Here is a 12,012-nt window from a genome sequence, read left to right as displayed (position 1 = left end):
TCTGCGATATTTCACATTTTTCACACATCTCAAATACACCCTAACAATTCCTCTAAAATTATAAAACTATCATCATTACTTGCACACACCTTTCACCCGGTGTTATATACCCCTCATAAAAATTTAAGGTGTATGTGAAAGAAGTTTTTAAAAAAATGACTTGAAACACTCAAACATCGCTGTGTATTGTTTGAATGGTGGATCAGATAAGATCAACGATATGTCACATTTTTCACACACCCCAAACACATCCTAACAATTTTTCTAAAATTATGAAACGATCACTATTACTTGCAAACATGTTTCACCTGATGGCATATTCTCCTGATAAAATGAGGAAGACGTTTTTTAGAATTATTATCATGGTGGAAATGCAGAATATTTTATAAAGATTCTATGACAGAATATTTTATTGAAATATCGAAATGCTACACGTTCCACATCTTCAATCTGCCAAGGGTCACAATGATAACGAAGGTCCAAGACCAATATCTTGTCAGTGTCAACAGATAGAGATAGGCTAATCCAATTTATCGTGAACTTCACTCGTGGTCCAAGACCAATATCTTGTATGAGTCAGCAGATGCATCGTGTCTTTCGCTTGTCAACGCCGTTGTCGTCAAATACGTTATGAAAATCTTTATGTAATTCTGACAGATAGAGCTTCGCAGTAGGCACGTTATCGGTAATCGAATTAGGCAATAGGATTTAGATACAACAGCTTATCAGCACTATTATCAGTAAACCCGATTACCTGTGACAACTGGAAAAGGTCACAAATCATCCTGTGACTGTGGCATAATAAACTCCTTGTTTATTTACTCAGGTAAGACCCTTTACTTTCTTCTACCATGGCAAATCGTTACCATGACTATTCAATGTTTTCTGCAATACAGTTTTGCTATCATAGCCACATGTTAAGATCCTTGGCAAGGTCGTTATGTTTATGTGGAACGTGGACCGTTTATATATTTTAGACTGTATTACTCTCTATTGCGCTGTTCAGGAGCGGTACCATTGGTACCATAGTGGTTAGAGCGTTTGCTCATCACGCTGAAGGCCCGGGTTCGATTCCCCACGTGGGCACAATGTGATAAGCCCATTTTTGGTGTCCCAAACTATTGCTGAAATATTATTAAAAGCGCTGTAAAACCCAACTCGCTCCCTGTATTGCTGTTCATGTTTTGTTTATTTGATAATAGTGGTTTCGTGGATGTAGTGGAGCGTGTCGTGTATTGTTTCAATTAATGTATTATGAGTGAATATCTTCCCGTGTTGAATGGTACCGGTATAATGTATAGAGTGTGTTCGACACTGTGTATTTCATTATGTACTGCGTAACGTTGTTTTGGATATGCCAGTATTATAAGATGTATGAACGAAATTGGGTTGATGTTATGTGTAAGAAAATGTATCTTGATTTATGTAGTATGTGTCGTGTAAATCGATGTATGATGATTATGTACTTTATATATCAGCATATAATGATAATGTTTTTGGCAACTGATTACTGATTGTCAATATGTTTTAATAATTATTTGTACCCTATATTATCGTGATTAATTATGTAAAGATCATCCTGTGACTGTGGCATAATAAACTCCTTGTTTATTTGCTCAGGTTCTCGTGTTATGTGTGGGTTAGTATAGTTACACCTCCTAGCTGCCAAGCGAGCTGATTCCCCAAACTCGCGAGTTAACAGAATTATAACAACTCTAAAAACAGTCAAACTTCGCCCTGCAGTGTTTCAGCAGCGGATCAGAACAGATTGGAGATATGTCGCATTTTTCACACGCCTCAAATACACCCTAACATTTTTTTAAAGTTCTAAAACTATCACTATTACTTGCAAACACCTGTCAAATAAAGATTCATTTTCCTTCTAAAAATTAACAAAATAAGTGAAAGTTTTTTATCGAATCTTGCATACACCGTTCAACTAAAGGTACGTTTCCCTTCCAGCAATTAAACGAATATGTGAACGTTTTTATCAATAGAATCAGAGACCATGAATGAATGAATGAATGAATGAATGAATGAACTTCTCTATTTCCTCCAGAAATTATATCCGAAGATTTACAGTATCTCTGATGTTATTCAGAGCAAACACAGAATGTTATTATATACAGGAATAGATATATGAATGCTAATGTCACAAGCTGTGTAAGTAATATATGTACACAAACTGCCGGCTATTGCTGCACAGAAAAGAGAGGATTGCCCAACATATTCTTAAGATGAAATACATATTTACAAAATAATAGTTACACATTTTCCCATGTGGTCTGGCTAACAATTCTTACCCACTTAACAATTCCAGGTAATGTTTGAACCGCTCCATACAATAGTGCAAGCACTTCATTTTCATCCAAAAGTTCAATTTGAACATAACTGTCAACATCCAGTTGGTCAATGAGGGTGGAGAAGAATTCATTTCGTTCCGTTACATAGTACTCACAGTGCAAAAGTACATGTCTGTCATAATCAAAGGCATGTCTACCACGTTTGGAACATTCGCGAGATGTAATTGGTCTAGATGGTATCTATAGAGAGTATTGGATGCAATATCTAAGATGTGGATATGCTAGCGCTAATCTCCATAGTATATGAAACCAGGGAGCCTATATAGAGGGGGAGAAGAAACTCCCCGAAAAGCCGCTAAACGTATGTCTACCAGTGTAGCCAATATGGTGGCAGCGTAGTACTTAAGATTGAGCCCGGTTTATTTTCAAAAGCTGATTAAGTTCGCTGAATGTTGTAACAACTGAAATCCAACATGTAGAAGATAGGTTAACTATTTTGTCGCTTCAGTTTAAGTCAAATAATTGGTATTAGTGCCCGTATTAGGACAGTAGATTTGTAGTAAAGTTTCAAGTCGGTATGTTATAGCTCACTGGCTTCTATTCTCGATTCACCGCGAAGATAGACTACATTGTGCCGATAAAAACTTCTTTCACACATTCGTTTAATTTTTAGAAGGAGAACATACCTTTAGTTGAAAGGTATTCGCAAGTAATAGTGACGGTTTTATGACTTAAAAAATTGTTAGGATGTGATTGAGGTGTGTGAAAAAATGACATTTCGCCATTGAAATGCTATACGCCGTTGTTTTAGTATTCCTAGTTACTTCCTCAAAAACATCTTTCACATACACCTTTAATTCATATGAGGGGAACATACTATCAGGTGAAATGTGTTTGCAAGTAATAGTGATAGTTTCATAATCTAAAAAAGAATGCTAGGGTGTATTTGATATGGTGGCTGATTCGGGGGAATTTGAGATGTGTGAAAAATCTGACATATCGGCGGTCTGCTCTGCTCTTTGAAATACTATACGCCATAGTTTGAATGTTTCTAGTTATTACTTCAAATACATCTTTCACATACACCTTTAATTCTTATGAGGGGAATATACTATCAGGTGAAATGTGTTTGCAAGTAATAGGGACAGTTCCATAATCAAAAACAAAATGTTAGGGTGTATCTGAGGTGTGTGAAAAATGACAAATTGCCGCTCTGATCTGACTCGCCATAGATGCTTGAGGGTTATAGTTGCACAACTTCTTTCTTTCTTGTTGATCTTATTATTTGACAAAACTGGAAAGGTGTTTTAGAACGCTTTGTGAGAGTTTTACACTTTATTTTTGAGGGCAGTGTGACTGTGTCACGTAACATTTTGATAATGTCCATTCCTTTCCCCACATGCAATAAGATATCTGAATTAATTATTAATGTAAACAAAAATGTTTCAAAGTAGATTTTTTTAAAAGGACAGCTGATGTTAACACGTGTTCAGGCGATACTTTTACCTTCTTTAACATGTTTTGAGAGGGAAGGCCGCAGTGTATGATTTATTCTTTCATTCATTCACATATGGACTTTTCTTTTATTCTTTTTCTTTATTTCTTTCATTCATTCACATAATTCTTGCTCTTAATTCCTATTATAATTCGTGCATTCATTCATTGTAGAATTCCGACTGATACAATAAACTGGCTGTAGTTCTGTTAAACCGGGGATAATCTACAAAGTATATACTCTATATAGTCTCCCTGGTTAAAAACAACTAAGGTTGCACTGGGAACGAGCCAAGTCACCGTGTGCGTTGGAGCATGACGAGGCACACATTAATTAGTACAAATACAAATGGTAAAGAAAGCAAGCGAGTGACCTATCCCTGTTGTAGAGTATCCCTGATGAAAGTTAAGTTTTGAATGTGTTGACCTGTATCTGACCAGATCTTCTCTTCGTAATAATCTGCTTTTCCGCCTGTTTTCCTCATACATGGATATTGCGTCATACCATTCTTCTCCATTCGGTTTGGCAGGTGAATGTTCCAGTACTGATAAAGATCAAAGTGACATTATGAAGGTTGTATTTACGGGAAGTTGAAATCATGGTATCACATATACTGGTGCAAGTATTTGTATTATTAACATTGACTGTCGCTAAATACGAACATATTATATGTTTCATGGTAGAAAAACATGAATTTGTGCAAAGCCTTCCGAGGAGCAGGAGTCTGCTCTTGTCGATGAATCCTGTTAGTAACCACACGCCTATAGTTCCTATAGCTACTCCTAGGTTAACTACAAATCTACTGCACTAATCCTGACACAATTACAATTATTAGACTTAAAATGAGAGCGACAGAATAGGTAACTACATGTTGGATTTCAGTTATCAGAACACTCAGGAAAATGAATTCAGCTGTTGAAACTAAACCCGGCTCAATCGTGAAAACTGGGCTGCGGCCATATGGCTAAACTGGTCGCGTTACGAGCCGAGCCTTTTCGAGGAATGACCAGTCCCCGTGTTATAGAGTACAACCCAAGAGCCGAGACGTTTTGAATTTTGCTCAAAATCTAATGCCGTTTCAGCAGAGTTCCCTTAACATATCAGAAAAAAACATTCGTGACCCACTCGTGTCATTCCGGGACAAGCCGAATACTGTTACGGAAAGAAGCAAGTGGTGACGAGTGTAAACGGCGTTCTTTGTGCCAAAGTTCCGCTTCCGGCTCACACGAACGCAACATTAACCAGCGTGCAGGAAGGCAGTTAACTGTTTATTTGTACATAAAACCTCGAAAGAACCCCATCAGCAGCTATGGCTCCTCAACAAACAAAGAAAACAAAGGTAATGATTATGGGCTTTTTACGTGAGCTAACGTTTCCAAGTGCTCCTCAAAATATTCTGAATATAGGCAAGGAGTTTTTAACTTCATGGGGAAACCCACGTGGTCGTGCCTTGGTTGATCTGTTAATAGTGTTATGAAGGATCCTAGACGAATCTTCGTAGTTGCTTGCTAATGCATTATCACGGAAACCCGATGTAAAGGTCCAAATCATGCCCCACTTTTAATGTGTAAAAAATGCTTTCATTAGTACAGTGTTTTGTAGGGGAGGTTTCTCACTAGATTAATTTTAAACAAGGGCAATACATAATTTACAGAATGCACGAGTCAAGGAGTGTGTATCACTTAGTGCTGTAAGGTATAATATATCAGACTGTAATAATGTTTTGAAAGTCAATTAATTCTTTAAAAATGTAGATGTATACAGTGAGTGGTGCCAAACCTAGGAATACATACCATGGATTCTTTGTGAATAAGTGCTGTTAAATCTTTGTATTTCCTGCATTATGCTCTATCCAAACATGTGAAAAACCAGTTGTGAAAAGTAAGTGATGGACATCTGAAACCCATGTGTGTTTATCGTTTTCAGCAAGTTTTCTTGAGGAATAAATAACACAAGTGAGGATGGCCATTCTTAATATTTTCAACCAAAACTTTGTAACATGTATTTGAGTAGACACGTACGCGTATATACCACACCCACCCATTATTGTCTTGTTTGATGCACACTTGCAAACATTTCAAAATAATTTTAAGTATGTAGTTTGTACCTTTTCTCTGCACCTATAATACCTAGCTCCTCCCCACCAAATTCTTGAACCACATAGTAATATAGGCATGATTTTACTATAAAATGTTTTTCATGCTACTGTGAAGGAAATGTGCTTACTATTTATGAAATAATCTAGACATGGAGGAGATAACTTTACTAACTTTGAGTGAGATGCAATCAGTTGCCAGGTGTGCTAGCTTGGGTGACCAATGAGACTATACACCAATGTGAAAAACCTCAAATGATACATCACATTTTTGTATATTAGGCTGTTAAAAGACACATCACTTGGGAAATCTGCAGATGAATTACATATCACTCGTTTTTGTGGATATTGAGGATACATTCCTTGAACAAGGTGATAGCCTGACATTGCTCCTATAACTTTAATTTTAATATTTGCATTTTGTTTTTATTAAGTTGTCATAGCTTTCAACAGAATCATTGTTTTTGTTGTGAAGTGTAATGATGCAGACGACATACACTAGGGCGTGCATGCGAATTTTAATTCATATAGGCAAACTTTAAAAGGTCTACATATGATATTCCTGTTATACATTCGCAGATTGCTTCTTTTTATTAAGTTTCAAAATGCATGCAAGAATGATTATAAAGTAATTAAGATTATGATACCAAGTATAAAGACGTATATTGACAAGTGTCTACATACTGGTGAGTGAACATTACAAACCATGTAAATTTAGCTAGTGAAGAAATCTATCATGCAGTATTTTCACTTCTACCTCGACCTTGCTTAGGTTATGTTACAGGTTGTGTCATGCAAACTCCTTTTGGTAATGATTCAAATACATATTTAACTACTAGTAGAAAGTAGTTTCGATTTTCTAACTTGATGAAAACAAACCATAATCTCATTAATTCAAATGGACTTCACGATTTTCAAAAATGGTGGCGCCCTGTCTGAGGATAAATGCCATTTAAGACTGTTTTTCACCGACTTGCAATATCAAAATTACTTTTCATTGGTAGTAAAATATGTGTTATATTGATGGACAATAGGATTTTGCATGACATTGCTTATAACAACAATTTCACTCTAAGAAGCGAGGTGGGGATCGATATAATACTACTTACGATTAAAAAAAAATGTGTTCCGTTTATGACTAACCAGAAGTCTTTCATATGCAGTGGTAAAAATAGTACCAGAAAATTGAGTTTAGTCATTCTTTAAGATGCCAAGTTATGATATATAAACTTTATCCATGAAGTACTGATTGCTGTCTCAGGGCTCTAGATAAGGGCATATCGGTGAATGTACGGATAAAAAATATGCACTATACAGTAGGAAAAATATCAGAAAATGTAGCAGATACGCACTTCAACAATGGTGTACGGTCTTAGTATCATTCACGGACTTATTTATCTGAAAAAGTATTGCTTTATTGTTTATTTACCTGTTTACACAAGAGTAGCAATGTTGTGTATATATGAAACGAAACACGTGATAACTTGCACACCATTAAATTCCATTCAGTGCTCTAACTTTTCCCAGTACTCTTATATTGAAAAAATAAGGCATACATACTCTTCATGTTAAAAAATTGTCAGGAGCCCTATGTCTAAGAGCAGTTTTGTTCATCCTAAGTTTTTACCTGTTGGCACCTTTTCACATCTTACAATCCATGCAATAGGTACAAGTTTATTCAAATTATGTTCATCAAAATATGTTTTGTTGTACCAAATTGTTTTGTAAAATACACAGCTTATGATATATTTGTTTATAGTAACATTAGAAGCAATAAGCAAGTTTTATGCTTGATGGGTAAAGTTGATTTGATTCTCATTCTGAAGAAGAAAATTGTTCATCACACCCTGGTAAAGAGTCCTTCCTCTTGAGGCCTATGAGACATAAGAACAAAAACCATGATGATTTAAAATGGCACACCTCTAGTCAACACACATTCTGTGAAATAGTGTAACAACCATCATACAGTTGCACAAACAGCCCTCAAGCACATGCAGTTGTGGATCTGAACATAATACCTTATTGCGTAACATCCCTCCATTCCTTCAACAGTCAGACTGCTTAAACAAATAAAATACATAAATAATCATCTCTCTCTCTCTCTCTCATTCACTCACTCTCTCTTTTACACACACACACACACACACGCACACACACTGACCCCATCTGCTCCTTGACCCTTGCATGTCAATGTCGCCTCATTTACCTGCTTGTACAAAAAACAGATTGTTTAAACATATGAATTAAGTGAATGATGGTATTACAGTTCATACACACACACATGCACTGATCAAAAACATTTTCTTGGCTAAACCTCTCTTTTAACTTGGAAAATGGATGAAGTGGTGGATCTTTACATTTTCCTATGATTCCGTGCATCCAGGTTCAGCAGAATAAACCATTGTACCATTTACAAAGACGACAGAAACAACACGATTTGTATTACTGTAGCTCAGAATGTGCATAATGGCCATAGCTCAGATAACAGAAACTGTTTTCGGGATTGAGATGTAATTATGCATAATTTGTAAGTGAAACTTTGGGTATATGTTTCTTATGACCATAGACCCGTGAAGGTCCTTGGTTAGAATAGTGCTTCAGCAACCCATGCTTGCCATAAAAGGCGACTATGCTTGTCGTAAGAGGCGAGGTGGTCCCGCTTGCTGACTTGGTTGACACGTGTCATTGGTTCCCAGTTGCGCAGATCGAATCTCATGTTTTTGGTCACTGGATTGTCTAGTGCCGACTTGATTTTTACAACCCCTTGCCTTATAGCTAAAATATTGCTGAGTGCGTCGTAAAACTAAACTCACTCGCTCTGATGACCGTATCTTTCACCCAGTAAATTATTGCAGGTCTCTCATATTCTTTAAAGTTCCCATGCAACACAACTTTGCAGATTCTGATACCTTTTGGTATGGACTTAACAAATCATAAGAAATGCAAATTCAACTCAAATTCTGGTGAAATCAGAGTTCAAATGATTCACTAATTTCTTCCTAGCGCTGGAGTTAAAAGTGGTTTCAACACCTGTGCTGTGCTAAGCCTATAGTATGTGCAGTGATAAGTTTGTGCGACTTGAACGGGTGAGGCGACTTGTAAAAGCACAGCAAGTGATGCATGCAAGGATTATTAAAATGGAATCCATCAGAGCATGCGTCAGTGCACATTTGTCTTTGGAGCAGATCTTTGAAACTGTTCTTTATTCCTTCACCAAAATTGGCACATAGATTGATCAGGTAGTGTACTCTGTTTTGGTAGTTTGGGGTTTCTAAATAAAATATTTTTGTATTTCCATGGCAAGAAGTTTGACTTTGGTGGTAATGCTTTGTGGGGTAGATTGATGACTAACTGAAGAAAATGGTTCTGGGCGAGCTGGGCTAAAGGGCCAGACTTATGATCCAACAAGGTTGAGTTGTCGGGTGACAAATGTAGATGTATTTTGACTACTTTTGCATCATTATTATCCCCCCCCAGCTTGTAATGTAGCGGGATATAGTTGACGCTTTGTCCGTCCATCCATAATCATTTTGTTTCCGGAGCATTACTCAAAAACCATTCAATATTTTGAGTCCAAAATTGGTAGATATAATAAACTAAAACCTATGGTTGTGCCTTTTGCTATTTACAGTTTTTCCATGGAACATTTTGGTGTTAGTCCAATGGTGGGATGGGCTTCGTTTCCGGATCATAACTCAAAAACCGTTCAATATTTTTCTGCAAAAGTTGGTAGTGCCTTTTGCTATATACAGGTTTTAGTGATTTATTATTTTCTTGGTTCATTGAACACGTTGCGGACTTCATTTCTGGAGTACAACTCGAAAACCATTTCATATCTGTCAAATGATCTTGGCAGATATGAGACAGATCTTGAAATGGTGACTTTTTCTGATTACAGATATATGGCATTTATATTTTTCATGACTTACATGGAAACGATTCAAACTTAATCAAGAAAACATCAAGTAACTGTCAGATGATTTGTCCTTTCAAATATGTGGGGGCCGGAGGGGGATATGTCATCTTCTGATGACTCTTGTTGAGATTTCTTATTTTATTGGTTTCCATAAAAACGTTTTGGACTTTTTGTTTCCGGAGTAGAACTCAAAAAACTTCTTAATATCTGTCTGTAAAACTTGGTAGATATCTATGGCAGACCCCAAAGTGGTGCCTTTTGCTATGTACAGGTTTTTGTGATTTATTATTTTCTCGGTTTCCATGGAAACATTTCTGACTAAGTTTCAAAAACTGAGGGATGGGCTTCGATGGGCTTCGTTTCCGGAGCACAACTCAAAAACCTTTTGATATCTGTCAACAGATCTTGACAGATATATGAGACAGATCTTGAAGTGGTGCCTTTTGCTGTTTACAGATATATGACATTTATATTTTTGATGACTTCCATGGAAAACGGTTCCAACTTCGTCCTTTCAAATATGTGGGGGCCGGGGGGATATGCCATCTTCTGATGACTCTTGTTTTACATCTATGACCACTGGCATCTATGACCACAGTGCCAGTTGGGATGTTGTTTGTTCAGATCTTAGATCCCCTGTCAATGGGGATGTACTTCGTAGATCCCCTGTCGATGGGGATGTACTTCGTAGATCCCCTGTCGATGGGGATGTACATCATAGATCCCCTGTCGATGGGGATGGGGATTGTTTAGAGCTTAGATCCCCTGTTAGTAGAGCAATGGATTGTTCAGAGTTAAGATCCCCTGTCGATGGGGATTTGCGTGTACAGAACTTAGATCCCCTGTCGATGGGGATATGGAGATGTGTATTGTTCAGATCTCAGATCCCCTGTCGATGGGGTTGTGGAATTTTTAGAGCCTAGATCCCCTGTCGATGGGGATGTGGATTGTTCAGATCTTAGATCCCCTGTCGATGGGGATCGTGAGTGTGTACAGACCCCTTGATGGTGGAAGCAAATGAAGTGTTGTGAATCAGGACAAGCATAGCTGGAGACTTTAGGAGCTTTGTGAAAGGTAAATTACTGCAGTAAAGTTTGCCTATTGTGGCGTGCAAGTTGTAGAATATCTTCAAAATATGTGTGATATAAGTGTTGTCATGTAAATTATCTTTCAAGATTTAAAATGACATTATGAAAAGTGGGCAAGGATAAGGTGTACAGGCCAGACTGACGGCTACTCATCAATGTCTTTTCAAAGTATGACGGCGTAAATAAAAAAAAAATTCACACCTACCATTATTATCCCCCTGGCATGTAATGCGGGGAGATATGGTCGATTCCTCATCTGTTTGTGTGTCCCTCCGTCTGTCCATCCGTCTGTAATCATTTTGTTTCCGGATCATAACTCAAAAACCGTTCTATATTTTTCTCCAAAACTTGGTAGATGTACCAATAAGAACCTAAAGTGGTGCGTTTTGCCATTTACAGGTTTTTATCCCCCATGCATATATTGCCGGGGGATATAGTCGACGCCTCGTCCACCTCTCTGTCTGTAGTCTTTTTGTTTCCGGAGCATAACTCCGAAACCGTTCAGTATTTTTAGACCAAACTTGATAGATGTAATAATCTCAACCTGTAGTTGTGCCTTTTCCTATTTACAGAGTTTTGGCATTTTTAATTTTTTTGTTTTTCCATGGAATAGTTTGGTGTTAGTCTAATGGTGCGGCAGGCTTCGTATCCAGAGAAGATCTCAAAAACCATTCAATATTTTTCTGCAAGTCTTGGTAGATATGTGTGGCAGACCTCAAAGAGGTGCCTTTTGCTATTTACAGGTTTTAGTGATTTTTATTTTCTTGGTTTCCATGGAAACGTTTTTGACTTACTCTCAAAAGTGAGAGGTGTGTTTGGTATCCGGAGCAGAACTCAAAAACTTCTTAATATGTTGGTAAAACTTGTAAGAAATGTGTTGCAGACCCCAAAGTGGTGCATGTTTGTTTTTAAAGTTTTTTGTGATGTATTATTTTCTTGGTTCCCATGGAAACGTTTGGGACTTAGTTTCAAAATGCAGGGGTGGGCTTCATTCCCAGAGCACAACTCGAAAACCATTTCATATCTTGGCAGATATATGAGACATATTGAAATTGTGACTTTGCTGGTTACAGATATATGGCATTTATAATTTTCATGAATTCCATGGAAACAAT

General features: G+C 37.2%; 1 protein-coding gene across 2 annotated transcripts in view; it reads left to right on the top strand.

The window, feature by feature from the left end:
* Positions 1-4,778: 4,778 nt before the first annotated feature.
* The window catches only part of LOC137283767 (nucleolin-like), a 50,739-nt gene continuing 43,505 nt past the window's right edge, over positions 4,779-12,012 (top strand). Inside the window, exon 1 of one of the 2 annotated variants that reach the window (XM_067815448.1) lies at positions 4,779-5,137. In XM_067815448.1, the coding sequence (XP_067671549.1) occupies positions 5,108-5,137 (30 nt within the window). In that variant the 5' untranslated portion in view covers positions 4,779-5,107. Of the gene's footprint in view, positions 5,138-10,748; positions 10,884-12,012 lie in introns of those variants that run through there. The other variant, XM_067815449.1, reaches the window with a different exon arrangement.

This window comes from Haliotis asinina, chromosome 5 (assembly GCF_037392515.1).
Source record: "Haliotis asinina isolate JCU_RB_2024 chromosome 5, JCU_Hal_asi_v2, whole genome shotgun sequence".
Classification (NCBI taxonomy): Eukaryota; Metazoa; Mollusca; class Gastropoda; order Lepetellida; family Haliotidae; genus Haliotis; species Haliotis asinina.
This window is presented reverse-complemented; position numbering and strand designations above follow the sequence as displayed.